The sequence below is a fragment of the Chamaea fasciata genome, unplaced genomic scaffold, assembly GCF_029207755.1.
Source record: "Chamaea fasciata isolate MVZ Bird 193981 ecotype frontalis unplaced genomic scaffold, bChaFas1.0.hap1 SCAF_1, whole genome shotgun sequence".
NCBI classification, from domain to species: domain Eukaryota; kingdom Metazoa; phylum Chordata; class Aves; order Passeriformes; family Sylviidae; genus Chamaea; species Chamaea fasciata.
In genome coordinates, this window is record NW_027094086.1 from 143424141 (window position 1) to 143442037 (window position 17897).

Sequence of the window (17897 nt, forward strand, 5' to 3'; positions counted from 1 at the left end):
ATCTTTGCTCATGATGTGAGTTAAAACATTTTCAATTTGGAGAGTTAGTAAATTTAATTTAAAACAAAACAAAATGCCCTGAATTATTAAACATAACCTCTCTTTCTGACCTGCCACATGTTCTTTTTTAGATTCCATTTACAACTTCTGTGCATATTTAACTTCTTTGTTCCAGTTGAATACAGAAAAACTTTCAAAACGTCAATATCTTGCAGAATAAGAAGATATCTACTTTTCACCCCACAAGCTTAACTTTTAATGTAAAATGATGGTCAGTAGGTGAACTTAAGAAGTAGGGCTGGAATGAAACCAGAGACCACTGGCTGTTGCTTTCTGCCACAGAAAGACTGTGAGCAAGGAGGGGATTTAAATACATTTGGTTATATGTTCATCACATCCTATTTGGTTTCCTCTAGGCTTTGTTGCCGAAGGTTTTCAAGAGTGGCAGCATCCAAGAACAGATGCTGAAAGAAATCAGAGTGCAAAATAGCTGGCATTAAAGAAACCAGAGTTTGGCTTCCAAGCTGGCATGCCTGTGAAGTGACATGGTGTGAGAGCTGCTCCAGACAGGAGGAAGGGTTGGGATAGTCAGGGAAATTAGAGCTGGAGATGTGTGTGAGAAGGTGCAGTGCCCAAGCCCGGCTGACAGAAGAGGCTGGCACCAGGCAAGGAGGAAGAGGACAATTACCATGGCTCAGCCTGAGGAAATGGCTATAAAGGAAAGACAAAAGTTCAAGATGTGGGGTTTGGCCAAGTGGTAGGGGAAAAGGCAATCTCTTCAGCTGAGTTATATTGAAAGAGAACAGGGGCACTGGGGAAAAGCTCCTTTGAGTTGGACGTGGAGAGGTAGAAATAATGAGAGGAAGCTAAGACTGGTTCATGCCAAGCATTGCAGAGTGAAAAAAGTTCCTGAATTTGAAATAAATTCAGCTGAGAAATAAGCCCTGGAAGGAAGTGGAAGAAGCCCCATCATTTGAAATACTCTAACAGAAGTGGGCAAAGCACTCAAAAGTGCACTGCAGGGAGCAGTCTTTTTTTGGCAGGGAGCAAGATTTGGATGACCTCATAGCTTTTTTCCATCTTTATTAGAATCACAGAATCCAAACTCTCTCTCCAAGCAGCAGCACAGCCGGCTATGAAGGATTGCCCAGTTTTGGCACTGTACTCTTGCTTAGTACCACTCTGCATGTGCCAGCCCCTGCAGATTCCCAAAGCAAGAATTAATAGCTCTGCTGACAAACTCTGATTAGTGCGAAGAACCAGCAAGCTGTGCAGTGTATTTTGGAGAGTTTTCATCACTGAATGAACCAGATCTAAAATGGAGCATAAACAAAATTTTCGTTTTTATGTAAGATAGTTGGGCAGAAAGACATTGTTGCTGCATTTTGATACCCCTTTGCTGCACAGTGATTGCAGTGCCTGGTTAGTTATAGGTGGCCAGTTCCTGTTCTGAAGTCAGATTTCAGTCCTACTTTTCTATAGTAAGTGTTTGATTTAAAGATGAAACATGTTCAGTATATTAAATTGTAACAAGAAAAGAAGTTGGCGCATACTAGGGGTGGAGTTGCATTCCCCATTAAATCCCGGGAACCAAACTTTGAAACCGTTTTCTCAACTGTACAACTCCAATGAGAGAATTTTTAAAGAAAATATTCTTAGGAGCCAGTGGGAAAAAGTTATGAAAAATATATTCTTCTATACTGTTCTGTGTAAATATTACAGTTTCATTGTGTATCATCCCTGGTTATAGCTTTGCAACAGTGAAATGATCCTTAAACATCTTCTGTCTCCCCCCTCCAATGAGACATTTTAGTGGGGTATTGTGTCTGCCCTACATTGTGTCTCTCAGTTATGTTTTCCCCCTCAGTTTGGCTGCAAACCACCAGAAGGTGCAAAAGTAGCTTTTACACCCAAGGCCTGCATGTTTTCTCCCATCCGCTTGATTTTCACGCTCTTTGCCCAGTCTGGCTCTACTGCCATGTTCTCCTCTGCCCTTCCCAGCAAGACTCGGCAGCAGAAGAAAACAGCAGGAAGGCTCTCTACTCACTTTGTAAGAGATTGTTTTCATTCCCAACAAAGAGCTCTGGAGCACTGCTGAGAAACAGGACTTGCCCTTCCTGGACCTGCGCTGCCTGGAGCGGGCTACGATTATTTGTGAATCTGGAGAGGGTTTGCTGTCATTGTCTAGGGAGGCTGCAGGGAGCTGTGTGCTTCCTTGCCAGCATCACCTGGATAATTCAGAGGTGTTGTTTTTAAGGGTCTGATGGGCCCTGTGCTGTGCATTTTTAGTTTGCCTACCAGAGCAGCCTTGATAGTAATACTGTTTGCTCAAGAGGGAAGCAAAGAAGTTTTCAACTGTGTCTGCATTTGTCAGTGGAAAAAGGGAAATCTCTTGAGGAAGAGTGGGAACAATTAAATTATTTTATACTGAGGCACAATAAAACTAATTTTAAAAATTATTGCCTAATGCCCATAATTTATTTACAGGATCTAGTCCCAGTAGAGTTAATGAGACTATTAAAGCACTTAAAATTAAGAATGCGCACAAGAGTAACTAACATCAGAATCTCATGTTTTACTTACATTTTTCTGAAATATCTTTGTGGCAAAATATTTTTTTATTATTTTTAGATTTGTTAGAGGTGTAACAGTGTGTTCCCCAATGGATTGTGAGCTTAGCAGAAACTTTTCAAAAAGGATTCCAAGGCTTTGGGTGCTAAGAGGGCCCTCACAGAAAACGTCCAGGAAATGCTATTTCTATGTTTAGTGCACTGCTGTGAAAACTCTGGAGGGATGTGAGGCAGGAAGCACAGAGTGGGAGAGGTTTAACAGAGCTGGAAAGTGAGAAATTGCACCTTTCTGTGGAGCATCATGTGCTAAAAAATCAAGCAAGGTTAAATGAATCAGGTGGAGTAGGGAACTAGAAGAATACACCAGTGATAATAAGAACAAGATGGGAAGCACAGATGCTGAAAGCGAAGAGGGGATTGTCAGATTTATGACTGTTGATTCATTTCCAGTAGTCACACCACTGACTATCAAATGTATTGCTTTACTATTTGTGATTTTTGCTAGGCCTAGAGTTCAGCAACACTTTATGCAGGCATGTCTTAATGACAAAAAGGGAGCAAAGGCCATCAGTATCTCTGGGCAGCTGAACAGTTCTGATATACACTTTTCCTGCCCTAGAGGTTTTCTCTACTGTTATCCAAGTAGAATTCTCTTTAAACCTATCTTAAACTACATAAAGTTCTTCCTGGCCTTTGTTACACCATCACTCTACACAGTGCTTGTGGCTGAGGTTTTCTAAATTGTCTTTAAGATTTTCTCAATTTCACAAATGCTTGTAAAATAGCTCTGTTAAAGGAGGTACCAAGTGGGTGACATGATGACTATTTCTTCCAAGAGTAGCTACCTGTCTGCAAATACCTATTGAAAGATTAGATATGTCAGTTGTTTGGAAGAACTCAGTTAAAGGCATTTTCTATTTCTGGACTACTGTGGATTTTACAGAACAAAGATAGATATAGATATAGATATATAGATATATGTAGATATATGAAGGCAGAAATTTGTGGGCATTAGTAACAACTGGTTTTGCAGTATTTGATTTCATTTCAATATTTACAGAATTATTTTTAAAACCCTTGCCAAACACTCTCAAATACTTAAGATTTGGCTGCCATTTGTGTGGTTGTGTGCCATTTAATTGCCATTTGCTGCCACAAGTGTGGCCGATGTACATGTACCCTTTATAGAGCAGCATTGACTTAGCCTTGCAGACAAGACATTCTAGAGAGGCTCCCGTGGCCTGGCTTTCTGCTGCCTCGTGTCTGTCTCTGGATGTACAAATGGATGCTGTAGCTTCACTGCTTTTGCCATCAGTCTAGTGGTGGTTCTGCTGCTTTTCAGCTGCTTTTCAGCACCAAATGTAGAAAACAGAGATGTGTTACGTGTGTAACACAACAGTGTAAACAAGGGCAGTATATCATTAAAGGTAACACACAGGAGGTAATCAGTGCTTCAGGCTCAGTCTGGGAGTTTAGGGGCAGTTGAATGAGTGCTGAAAAAGTGATTTCTTGTAGATCAAGCTGCAGCTGCCCAACTGCGCCTGCCTCAGGCAGTACCCATTGTAGGGCACTTTACATCCTTTTCCTCTCAACACAACTTGGAAAAAGGTCTGAAGTTCCTGGGTGTTTGGGTTGTATCTTTCTGTTAGTGAGAGGAGCTGTTCACACTGATGTGCAATATCTCAGGGCTTAGCCCTGCCCCATTCATCAAGGTTGAGAGACTTCCCAGAACTGCAGATAAAACACTATTCACTGTTCCTGCCTTGACCTCAACAGTCTCACCTTTTATAGAAGACTCTTGGAGCAAAGAAATAGGGAAAAGAAAAAAAAAAAGAAAAAGAGAAAGATCTTTTTCCATCTTCTTTCTGCTTAGGGTCTGAACTTGCCAAAGCTTTGTTCTCTATAGGGACCTCTAGCTGAGGTCTCTCTGTGTCTCATCCCTCCTTTCCCAAACTAAGCACTGCGACGCTCTGTCTATAAAAAGACCTCAAAGCAGTCCAAAAAAGATCTATTGTGACTGCTCCTAATAGACTTAGTTTTATGCCCAGCTTAATGGGATCCAGGTCTCCACCCATCTGCTCCTGTCTGTTTTCTTGACTTCTGACATTTCATCTTTATCTTTTACGTGGTTTTACATCTAGGCATCTTGTATTGTGGGGTTTTGTCTTTCTGATGCCCAGAGCTGAGGGGAGGAGAGAAGAACAGCTCTTCAGACACAAGTCCAGATTCAGCTTGGTTATGTGGATTATGGATATTGTCCAGGAGTGGGAAGTTTAAGGTTTTCATGGTTATTAGAACTTTAAAGTTACTTAGGATACAGGAATAACTAGATGTTACCAAATTTTCTTTGCTGTGTACTGGCTGAGATCATCAGCTATTTTAGAACTTGGGAGTCTCTTTCATTCTAGCCTCCTGAGTACTTTTCAAAGGTTAAATGAGAAATTTACTTCCAGACCATTATACCACTGAAGGAGAGATGACATTCCAGTTCACTTAGTGGGGAAATAAGTTATCTAAAAAAGAAGAGAGACAACCAGAAAGTCACACTCTGAGAATGGATCTGATTTCAGCAGTAATAACATTTTTCATTAAATTATTGTTTTTTAATATTAAATTGTCTATCAACCACTGTCCATTGAAAATAATTAAAAGATTGCAAATGCCGATTTGAAGTTGAGGCCAGGTTATGAGTTATTTTGATATGATTTTGATTTTAGCTGTCAACTACTTGTGGAATGTGGTTGCTCACTCAGCTCACATGCTTTTGTGTCTGTGCCCTGGCTTTTATGACTTTCTTGTGGGAAATCAATATTTTAGGTCCCTCTTGCCATGAATAAACTTGTGCGTGGAATTCCATCTACAAAAGTCTGTCAAAAACAAATAAAAGGCACCAACTACATTTGAAGAATTTATTATTTAAGAAAACGTTCACACACACCTTTTTTTCATTTTTTTCTTTTCCGTAAGTTTTGACTAATATTACATATTGGGTCTGATTATGTTCTCCATAACAGGATATAAGCTTCATCTCTTCCAAAAATAACATTAAACTCTGCAACCATTAACCATTCCTTTTAGAAATAAATGTTAATGAAAAGCAAATAAACCCAACCAAGTATTATACATATTATTTTACAGAGTTCGTTTAGTTGAAAGAGGATCTCCACACAGTTTGCCTCTCATGGAGTCTGGAAAAGTAAGTACTGAAAGGAGATTTAAGTGTAACTTTTATGGTCAATATTTTCAGTAAATATCCACTTCTGTTCATTTTTACATGAATGTAGTACTGGGGAAGGCGCTATTAGCTGTGCAGATTGATGTCCTTCCTTTACTGTTGAGGTTACAGCACGATGATAGTAACTGATGCATTACTGCTCTCTCAGAACCTGAAACTCGCTCTTTTATGCAGAAATCAATTCCTTCTTTTATGCAAAAAAGAGGTATTTCATCCCCTGTGTGCCATTCTTAGAGCAGCTGACAAATGCGGCGCTGGTGCCGGCAGTTCCATCCATGTAGAACCCACCTCCAGTGGGAGTTCACGGGCTACGGATCACCTGCAGAGGGACTGTCCTTGCTGGGGTGTGGCTGTGGGGACAGGCTGAGGACATAGGGGCAGACTCTGATGTTGTGGGTGCTGATTTAAAGCTTTCTGTCCATAGCTTTGCAGACATTCATGGTCAGAGGATGCTCCCATTCTGTTCTAGGGCTCAGCATCCACCTCGGTAATTGCTGAATGTCCATTACATGAGGTCTTTGGCAGGTCATTATTCTGGGAGATTGCATGATGCCTCTGGCTTTCTCCTTGTTTCAGGCCAAAGGTTCATTGGGGTTTTTCCTATCCTACTATGTGTTCTCATAGAGACAGGAGCCATTTGGTTAGACTTTTGTTCTGCAGGTGAACATTTGATTTCTGGGGAGGTTTATTGATGGAACAGCATTCAGAAAGAAAAGTTTTGTCGTATTTCCCAATTATCCCAGATTTATCATATCTATGGACTTTATTTTTTGGGTGGGGTTTTTTTTTTTTTTTTGCACTATAAGTCTACTTTGACTTTTTTAAGGATTTTTAAGGGTTTCTTGTAGTTTGTAGTGAAGGTTCTTTGGGGACAAAGTGTCAGCATACAAATGTATAAGGTGGTACCTGCTTTCTTACTGCCTCATGTTTTCTTTCAATAGATCCTCCCAGGAGTACGTATCATTATTGCTAATCCAGAAACAAAGGGACCCTTAGGAGATTCTCATCTTGGTGAGGTGAGTCATGAGAACCTGAACTTTGTATGCTCTGAACTAAATTGCAGAGATAAAGCTATTGTTCTGCATGCTAATGATTTCCTATGATACGTCTTATCAAATGTCCAGTTAAGAAAATGGTGAATTCTGCTGATCTTTATAAAGTGCGGATCATGATGTTTGTGTAATTATTAAAATTGTTAGTAAATTGTTTCTAAATATTAAAAGCTCAAGTTAAAAAATAAAAAAAATCTACTTTAGCTGACTGTATTTTATACTTGGTGCTTCACTAATTCTGATGGAAGCTTACATGAAAAGTAAGTTTATGGATTAGTCTAATTTCAGCTAGATGGTTTTCTTGTGCTGTTCTCCATAATCATTTTGCTTCATTGCACTGAAGTACTCTCATTAGCTGAGTTGATCAAGACTATATCTTCTTCGAATTTATTTTATCTTTCTAGAGTGAGAAAAAAAATTATGTTATTTTTAAGCAGTTAAAAATCTAGTTAACAAAATGGAGAACGTGTTTGATCATAATTAAAACCACAGTCTAATTTGTCAGTTTTTCTGTAAGAGTTCATTAATTTGAAATTGTAAAAATTTCCATGATGCTTCGATTTCGATGGAATGAATCCTTCTCCATAGGTGAAGGTCCCTGGCCTCACCCTTTAAAATAATCTGTCTGTCTGGTGTTCATGGACGATGCTCTGCTGGGGTAAATACACTGAACCAGGAGTGAGGAACTTGGCATTGCTCAGAGATGCCCTGCAACTTCAACAAAAGTAGATTTGGGCTTCTGTGCTAGAACTGAGTCAGTTACAGGTTCAGAAACAGAGCTAAAAGACATTTTTAGTATTATCTAGCTATGACTAAAAATATTTGCATCAAGAATTTTCAATAATGCTTCATTCTCGAAAGCTACTTTAATTAATACCAGTATAATTGCTTTTAACTTAGATATGGGTTCACAGCACTCACAACGCCAGTGGGTATTTTACCATCTATGGAGATGAATCTTTGCAATCAGATCATTTTAACTCAAGACTCAGCTTTGGAGACACACAGACTATTTGGGCAAGAACAGGTTATCTGGGGTTCCTGAGAAGAACAGAACTCACAGATGCAAATGGAGGTAAGAGGTTTCTCATCATCTAGGTCTGTACAAATAATTTGAATTATTTGGAGGGTGACACTGCTTCTCTGGCCCTGCGGTTCCTAACATGCTCCATCTGTGAAACCTGTCAAACTGCAAAAAAACCCTTTAGTTAAAATAATCAGAAAATAAATCAGAAGGCAAGATTTCCCTGCTGAAATAGTTGCTTTTCCTTTGCTGTACCTCAGGTGCTACAAAACCCCTTCACCACTGACCTTTTGGCACTGTTAATATAATCAGTGCTTCAGCTTAAAAATATGAAATACAGCTGAAACTGCCGTCATTTGCTCTGGCAGTTGTGTCCCCAGGAATGCATTTGTGCCGCTGGAAAAAGCCTGGTGGGAGTCTGAGCCCTGTCCCTTCTGTGACCACCTCTGTTATAAACCTAATTACAGGAGCTGTCCATTCCTCAGATTTTCCTGTCTTTAACCCCAGAGGGCTGATTGCTGAAATGTAACACAAGCAGTAGGCTGGAAGACAAGCTATCGGGGGTTTGGGTTTCTGTCAGGAAGGTACAGGATTCCCTTATTTGTTTTAATGAGGTTCCTTGTCTCTTGTGCACGTGCAAGTGAGCCAGTGCTGCCAGGCATGCAAAGTCTGTTTTTTTGAGGAACACAGTGCCACGAGTGGCTGTGGCTGAGCTGGCCAGGGGAGGCTGTTGGCCGAGTAGGGTTTCCAGCAATGCTGTGTACACCTCCATGAGTGGTCCCAGGGCCATTAGAATAGCTGCTATTCAGCCAAAGAAAGAATTCATCAAATCTGAAAACGTTTTGGTAATCCCTGTGGATTAGGCCTGCTGCCATGTCCTTATATTGGCACCTTCTGAAGAGATTTACTTTGGGTTGCACAGTTTTTCATAATGATAGCCCAATCCTGTGAAAATTTAGGATTCTCTGAGGATATTGCAACTTAAGCAGTCAACTAGCTTAGGTATTCTCCTAGTGAAGAGTTTCTCCATTCTCCTACTTTTAGCTCCCACTGCAGAAAGTTTGCAGCCCTTTATTAAGTAGACCTCATATTGTCATTACAATACCACCACACAACTATCAAAATTCATGCAAAAGAATCAGTTATCTGCTTTTAAGTCTATTAGCAAATATTTTTTTATGACTAGAATGTAATTGCTAATTTTCAGCCTAGTATCTTTTAAAAAGTGTAATTTCAGCCTCATATGGGCTATAAAAGTGTTATGCTTAAGTTGCCTGAATAAGCATGTTTTTAGTTTATTGGTAACACCTTTGTAATAGATCAAAAGCAAAAATAGATCAATCTGTAGTGACCATCTCAAAGCAGTTGGAAGAACATCAGTCACACTGTTAGGATCAAATCTATTCTTTCTCTTTGAAAAAACAGAGAGAAACAAGGAACATATTGTCTGTTCAGTGTGCCTTAAAAAAAAGAATGTGTTCTGCATCCACCTGGGAGAAAAACAGGAATTATGCCACTGTCTTTGGATAAAGATTTCTGCCTTTTTCTTTTTCAAATGGGAATAGTACTTTTGTCTTCCTTTCTTCTGGTTTTTGCTCTGCATTGCACTTCAGTAATGGAAAATGCTCATTAGTTCGGAAATCACTTTGGGGTCTCAGAAATTCAAGGATAACTTATGTTGCACTTATTTTACTTAATCCTTAATGCGAACATTTCTATAATTTAATGTACTGGAGAATTGAATATTTCTCTTTTTCTATCCCTTACCACCAGAACGCCATGATGCACTTTATGTGGTGGGTGCATTAGATGAAGCCATGGAATTGCGAGGGATGAGGTACCATCCGATCGATATTGAAACTTCTGTAATTAGAGCACACAAGAGCATCACAGAATGGTAAGGATTATATAACACTAGGGCCCTTATAAAAAGGTGAAATATCTATAATGTCTGGGTTTATTCCTTGGATATTGCAATTGATCCAGGAAATGGCCTGTTGGGATGGTCACAGAATTTATGACCCAGTTGCAAATGTGGCCTTAGGATGAAACTTTTCACAAACAGATATAATCAGAAAGGACTAATTTCTGATAAGTTCATTCAGTATGTTTCTTTTTTTTTTTTTAAAGGAGTAAGCAAGCAAACATTTCAAATAAATGAACACACTAATAAATTTTATTAGTGAATACACTGTTATTTTTGAATTGGTTATTAATAAATGAAGCAGTGATCAAATCAAGGTCACAATGGAAATTGAAGCAGTAAATCAATGAGTTAATAATGATGTTGTCTCAATCAGTGTATCATCCTCAGATGTACACAGCAGGAAATCATTTCTTGAGGCCGACATGAGCACAAATTGCTTTTCATTATTCTTGCATCAGAAGACTCAGTCAGGTAGTTGTTTTGTTTTGATACAACCTCAGCTTAGCTATTCACTTTTGAACCAAAATGAATCTGTTGCAATAGGCAGAGCAATTTAGTGCATTTTTCTTTTCAATCCTGGCTGCAGAGGTGTGGCCTGGAGCAAGAAACTTAATAATGAAAGAAGCACAGCAGCTGAACTGGTTTCTTTAGTAAAAGACTTTGCTTTTTTCTTAAATATCAGTTAAAATGAATGCAATTAGTTGCTTGGCTGACTGTAACTGAGGTTTTGCCTTATTGCCTCCTCCCTTGAGCATCATCATTGCTGGTATGATCTTCTGCCAGACAAGCATTACACAGGGAGCTGGGTTCTGTGCCTTCATATAGACCAGAATGAACACTTTCAGGATGTCACAAAATTCCCCTTGAAAATGTGTCAGATCAGTACCAGCAGTGGATGAAAAGTTTTCAGATCAAGTTGTATAAGAACTGCTCAATTATAAGATGGCTACAGATTCATAAATCACTGTGTTCAGTAGTATCTGTTTGTGAGAGCTTTGTGTCCCCTCAAATTATGAGCTCAAAGGCAGTGAATAAAGTAGCCATATCACACTGCAGAAATGGTTTTCAGTACCAAAAAATGCTTGAATTATGTTCCTGCTTTCAGGATTGCTGAGAGCACTTTGAGGATCCTTTTTGTTCCACAACTATGGAAATCCTGAGTGAGAAAGTGGCAACAGGAAAAGGGTTGGGGGTTGGGGTTAAGCTGAAATGACCACAGAAAAACGCAACTGAATTTCTGCAAGAAGTACATGCAGATAATTCTCAGTACCTTAACTCTTCCCTGCAGTTGGGTGGTAGCGTACAAGGCACAGGAGTGGGAATTCAGACAACACTCTGTACTGTTGCTACTCTTTGCCCAAGGGCCAGTATTCAGGGCTACTATTTCAGGGTTATTTTTCCCTCAAAAAGAGGGATTGCTGATGAATTAGATGTGTCTCAGATATGGTCCCTGCAGAAAAGGGACACAGTTATTCAGAGTGACAACGTCTAGTTTGCTCACAGTTCCCAGCCTTTTCCTAACCAATGCTCTGCCAAATAATCATCATGGAGTTTTTATTCACAGTCACTGTCCTTGTCCTGACTGTCCTTGACTTCTCTCACATAACTTCTTTTTCAGCTTCTCTTAGAGACCCTCCTTTTGTTTTTGTGAAACACTCCTTGACAAAATAATAGCCAAGTAATTATTTTTTATTTTAATTTATAATTTGTCTATAATTTAATAATAATAATTTATAGTTTGTCTATCCCTTTCTGTGGACAGGGGCATGAGCCTCTTTTCTTGTTTTGGTTACAATGCCTCGTTCAGGATTTAACTGCATCAATTCCTGTTGCACACAGAAGGTGCTGGGTATGTCCAGTTGATAGATTGTATAAAAAACAGCCTCTAAGGAAAGCAGCTCATTTTGTAACACTGGACACCACTGAGGGACTTGGGGATTTGTTGACTGACATGGGATCCTGCTGGGCAGCTTCTGTCATTGAGGATCAGATCTGAAAGGTCATTTAAAATTATTCTTATCTCTTAGGAAATTTTAGCACAGAATCAGCAACCTCTGACTCTGGACCTCCTGTGTCTCAATACATAACAAGTGAAGAAGTGGCACAGGCTGATTTTATTGTGATGTAAACCCACACTGTGCATTTTGAAAGTGTTTCTAATACCACAAAATGTGGTATGTGTTTTAATATATGTGTTTTAATTAAAGCACATGGTTGACTCATTTAAATGTCAAAGTCTCAAAAGAGGAACAGAACAGAGCTTCCTGGAATTTACTTAGAAGCAAATTTTACACAAAGCTACACAAGGTATTTGGAGAAGAAAACAATTAGGAGTTCCTTTCCCTGGAAGTGTTTTTGCAACTTCCTTGTTTTTCCTGTAGCATTTGGTGACATGGAAGAGCCATTCCCAGCTCAGTGCATTGACTGGTTTGCATCTATTGGGTGTGACTTGATTATTGTGACTCGATTATTTCTTAAGGAAAGGTCAGCCTTTCTTGTCCCTAGCTCTTTGGTTTGAGTTTTTTTATTCATCAGGGCTAGAAAGTTGATGTATGCATAAGAGAGACACACTAGCTAATGGATCTTCATCTCAACCAGTGAGAACATAAAGAGCAGTATTTCCTTTTACTTCCACTGATCACCAGTGAGTTAGAACCATGACATGTGAAATGAGTTTTAAATTAAATTGAAGCCTCTTGGGAGTGTCACTGATTTTAGGACTTTAAAGAAGCTTCATGAAAGTTTTGGGAATCAGTTTCCTAAATTCAGACAAACTAATTTATTCTGAGCCATGTTTTAGGGACCTGCTCCTGAATCTTGCTATTAATTGCTTTCCCAAGTAACAAGCTAACAGTAGTTTCCAGGCATGGTTTTAAATGCTAACTTACATTTCAGTGAACCTCCCCAGGGGTTTTTTTGTTAAAATATATATAATATTACTTTAGATGTTTGTACAACAATCAATAAAAATCCCAGGACCTGTCTGGAGATGGTCACCTGTGCAGATTGATACTTCATTTTGTTAATATTCAGCATCAATCAAAACTTTCTAGAATGTCTGTGAAAACATAATTACAAATGAAAATTCATTTCACAGCAGTACTAAGTCAAAAGGGGCCTTCTCATCCTTGCTTTGGCTGCTCATTAGTTTTCCAGATCAATAAGCACATAAGAATTCAATCAAATAGTACTTTGGCAGGATCTGATTTTTTTTTTAAAGAGTTAAGTATTTTTCTCCTAAAATCCATTCTGTCAAGCACCAACACTTGAGCACATTTTCATAGCTAATTTTTGGACAAAGTAAGATATGTTTCCACAGTACATGGATTTTCAGAACTGTCTTAAGAGGCTAAAACAGTGTACTTCTGTCTCAATCAAGCGTTGACCTTAGGGTAAGAAGCTCTTTTTGAAGATTGCTTATGTACATAATACATTCTGACTTTCAGATGCTTATGCTCAAGACAGTTCTGGGAAGTTATCCCCTGATTTTATGAGGTAAAGGCGAGTAAAGTACAGGGCTTGATGTGTGGCTTACAGGTGTAGAATATTATTATTTATTCTGTGGAATAAGCTAGAAGAAAAAGTGTCTTAAATACCTGTAAGAAAGAATGAGATTGCTCTTTGTGGCTCAGCTGTGTTGACATCCCATGAGATGCAAGACTCTGGAGACTCTGGAGATGTGAGGAGGAAGATGGAGGGGAGCTGTAAAACTGCTCTGGATGGAAGCACACACCAGATTTGATACCCTCCAAGCCTCCATATTTGGAAGGATAAATGCATTATCCTTACCCAGAAACGGTCCCAAGTAGCAGAACCCAAAATTTACCTTCTTTGGCTCAAGGGCTTAACCAAAACTTTGGGGTCTTACGAAGTTCTTTTAGCAAAGAGGAGATAATGGGGATAATGTTGTTCCCTTGACCGCCTCAACTGTTAATCAGGAATGTTAAAACTCCTGTTCCCTTCAACGCAACAGAAATAGACAAAATAAAACAGATGGAGACACAGCCTTATTTCTGTGGAAACCAATTGGCCCGGAAGAATTGCAGCTTTTTTTGTGCTGAGCTCTGACCTGCCTGGTCAGCAGCCAGCCCACTCCCGACGGCGCGTAGCCATGTTTGCCGAGCAGGCGCAGGGAGGGTGCCCCCTCCCCGGGCACCCCAGCCAGCCTGCACTGTGCCATGTGCCTTCCCAGGGCCCCACACCTCTTCACTGGCAGGGGTTATCCCACAGACCTTGCAGCTCAGACTATGCTCCTGCTGTTCTTCTTGGTGCCTTCTCTCTTAAATTCCTTGGTTTTCTGGGCTGCTCTTCAAAAAACCCCGGAGAAGACACCTCCACACACACATCACTCCATGAGCGCATCAGAGCTGTGGCACTTCCCTGGCTTCAGGGGGAACCACATGCTGTCTTACTACCTCCTTCCATGACAGGCAAGTTTCTGTAAAGTTCAGCCTAATGCCTAAAATTGCAGCAGTATTAAAGAGAAAGCCATTGGGGCTGTTCTGCCCCTGCCGGCAGCATGTTCCCTCTTGCTGTTTACACTTTGTCCAGAGCACATGGAAAGAGCCTAAGGAGCTCCAACAAAAGGTAACCAAGGTGCAAGAAAAGGGATAAAAAACGAAATGGGTGAAAAAAAAACATGACTAATATTTTTTCTTTTGTTCCAGTGCGGTGTTTACCTGGACAAATTTATTGGTCGTTGTAGTTGAGCTGGATGGATCTGAGCAAGAAGCTTTGGACCTTGTTCCTTTGGTCACCAACGTGGTCCTGGAGGAACACTATCTGATTGTAGGGGTGGTGGTGGTTGTGGACATTGGTGTAATTCCTATCAACTCCCGTGGAGAGAAACAACGTATGCACCTACGAGACGGATTTTTGGCAGACCAGCTAGATCCCATCTATGTGGCCTACAACATGTAGTCTTGTACCTTAAAGCTTCCATGGACTTTACTATAGATGTATAAAATTTTTTTGTGTCCACTAAAAAAGTGTGCAGATAAGATGCTGACACTCATCAGAATGGAACTGTTTCTATTACGACTTTTCAAAGCAGTCACGATTGGCAGGAAATATAATGTGAAATGTTTTCTTTTACCACTAAATTTTAGAAAAGAAGGACTATGGGGTAAGGCCCTTCAGTGTGTTGGAAAAGCCCATTTTGAACTTTTTTTTTTTTTTTTTTTTTGCCTATTGGACAATACTGCTTTTTGAGTAAATGTGGCTTTGTATTTTACATTAAGCAAGCTGAAGTAGATTTTTTTTTTAATTCTGCCCTCCAAATGGATTCTTTTAAGACAATTTGCATACTAATACAAATAGTTGTTTCCTTCATTTGTTTTAATGTCATAAAAAGCTGATGAATACAGATCCATTACTAACTTAAGCCATTTTAGATCCCACATCTTAGGAAAATATGTAGTGGTACGAGGAGAAAACCCAAAGTAGCACCTTTCAATTAGAAATCTTGCAGCTTTCTGTCAAAGATGCTGAAAGCCCAAAGGCCAAAGAGCCTTTGCTGTTAGCGTTAGAATGGAAGAAATTTATAAATAAGGTGTATTTCGGCAATGAGCTTGCAAATATCTTTGTACTAAACTAAAAAGATGAAATAAGTTAACTACTTCTTCTGTAATTATGTACAAAACGTTTAATTTATTTTGATCTCTTTAGAAGTATAAAAGAGAAGAAACATTCAAGAATATTAAACTCTTGAAATGTTTGCTAATATAAAAACAAAGTGTTGTATTATCTTGAGTGGATAGTATCACATCAAATATATATATATGAAATATAAATTCACTAATGACAAAAGATTTTAAAGATTAAAATGCAGTACTTGTCACTTGCATGGTGTCTCCCACTGTAGATAATCAAATGTTACTCACAAATTTTTTGGAAAAAGAAAAAAAGCAATCCTGGATTGCTAAGTATCCCTGTCAAAAAGAATCCTCTAGATACCAGCAAGTGAAATTATTGCTGCCTTTAAGGCAGTGAATGAATTTAAGACTAAAAATGCACTACAATAATTTTCTTTTCTTTGCCATGGAGGCAACAATGAATATTCGTGCTGGCATGTGCATACACTTGTTAGACTTAGAAAAGGCAGGTTGAGGAATAGCACTGTTGTCTAGCTGCAGAACTTTGTTGCACAATTTTTTTCATTGTTTTAGTTGGTGTTTTTACTGCTATAAGGAAAAATTTTGGGGTTTTTTGCACAGAGTTATCAATTTGCCTCTCAGCTAGGACACGTAGCTCGGTGGCCAACGCTTCCAGTTTACATTTACAGGAAACGATTATTTCGATGGTCTTTAATTTATTCCTTAACGGAGAGGAGCGTACAGTCACTACCACCCTTGGCACGGATCGTGCATCTGCTAACTAGTCCCTAAACGCATTAAAACATCAGAGGAACCCATCTGCCTGGTTAAGGAACGGAACAGTCCCGTGGTCTCCAGCCTGAGGCCACCACGGGAGAAGAGTAGGAAAACATGCATCACAGCTGCCTTCATTTTACTACCTTTGGAGAAAAGAGGGGTTTGATTCCCCGGTTCTGTTGTCTTCCCTGCCCCCCATGCCCCCTTTTTTAAAACCTTCCCCTTCCTTCATGTGGTTGTAACTGAATTGACCTGTTTGTGATCGAGAGTGGGATTTACCAGCTGCAGTCCAAGAATGCTTTTCTTATTTGTCCCAAATGACGTTCATGTGCTGGCTCTCATTACCGGATATGCATGACTAAGATTGTTGCAGGGCAAATGTTATCATGTTTATATCACGTATAAGGGAGTCTCAATGCTGGGTGTTAAAAATCTTTTTAAAAGGTAGGGACGTTTTAGTCTGCATGTACAGTACAGAGCATCTCGCCACGTCAGACGCGTTTTCTTTCAGGCCATCTTTTCCGCCCTCACTGTCCTGTGAATAGCCCTATTCATGCTCTGCAGACCAATCCCATACTTTGTCAAATTCATTTTCTGCTCCCTAAAAAGAATAAAATCTGTTTTTAATGGCAAGTTGTTGTAAGGTTTCAGACAAGATGTTGATTGATTACAAACATAATTGCAGTGTGTGAACTAACTTGTGAAGTCCTGCTATTGCTGATCTCAGTACTGCAAAACAAATACCGCTGTCGTTCAAAGCATCACTTTAACCTTCACGAAGTCAACTTTGCATTTGTAGAGAATAAAAGAACTGCAATGCAGTTGTGAAACGCAGTTAATAACAGCTCTCTTCTGCAACCTGTCATCTGTGGTTGTTAAATCCTGAGTTAAGAGAAATGATAAACTGAGTTTCTGGTTTTGTTGTGCAAGCAAAAGGAAGGAAACATTTAAGCACCATCAGACTGAGCAATAAAGAAGGATTGTTCTGTATTAGAAACTGTACTGTAGATAAACCATTCATGAGAATGTATAAAATGTTTGTCTTGTGACCTTGTGCTTTTGGAGTCAGACAAAACCATGTAATCAACTCGATGCACATGCACAAAAAGAGAGGGTACACAATGAACATTTAAACACAAAACTAATCAAACAGGAGCAGATTCCTCATGGTGCTTGTTTATTATATATATTTAATCCTGCTTGACACTTTACCCAAGGGAAGACTGTCCCTTTTATCAGTTGAATGTTAGCAGCGTTATTTCATAGAGTGTGGTGACTGGTTAGAGAAATTCATGTAACTCAGCCAATCACAGATTCAAACAAAAATTTTTATGTGCAAAGGACAGCAACCTTCTTGTATGTTAAACCACCAGTACGCTTTGTACATCTGTGATAACGCCTGTTTTATATTCAAATGAACAAATAAAAGCTTTTATTTTTGTTGCTCTGAAAATATCAGTTTCTTAATTAGTCATCTAAAATGGAGCTTCCGAGAGCTGCGGATGCTCGATGGAGGAACGTGGAGAGCTATACTGTAATTTTATTTTGTTTACCTCTCTTGTTGCATAATTTATTAGTACAAATCATTATACTTTTAACAATGTTTAAATACTGGTGTGGGCATTTATTGCTGAAAGACTTTCATATGGCAACAAATGTTTTTTGTGAAATGTTTTTTTAATTCTTTTTAATATATTCAAATATACTGTTCACATTTT

At 39.2% G+C, this 17897-nt stretch overlaps 1 protein-coding gene across 6 annotated transcripts in view; it reads left to right on the plus strand.

Moving 5' to 3' along the window:
• Window positions 1–17632, plus strand: part of DIP2C (disco interacting protein 2 homolog C) — a 309083-nt gene extending 291451 nt beyond the window's left edge. For all 6 annotated transcript variants that reach the window (XM_066200565.1, XM_066200584.1, XM_066200575.1 and 3 more), the window contains 5 exons: window positions 5709–5766; window positions 6747–6821; window positions 7758–7932; window positions 9655–9778; window positions 14476–17632. In XM_066200565.1, coding sequence (XP_066056662.1) covers window positions 5709–5766; window positions 6747–6821; window positions 7758–7932; window positions 9655–9778; window positions 14476–14728 — 685 coding nt within the window. In that variant the 3' untranslated portion in view covers window positions 14729–17632. The remainder of the gene's footprint in view (window positions 1–5708; window positions 5767–6746; window positions 6822–7757; window positions 7933–9654; window positions 9779–14475) is intronic.
• The last annotated feature ends 265 nt before the right edge of the window (window positions 17633–17897 follow it).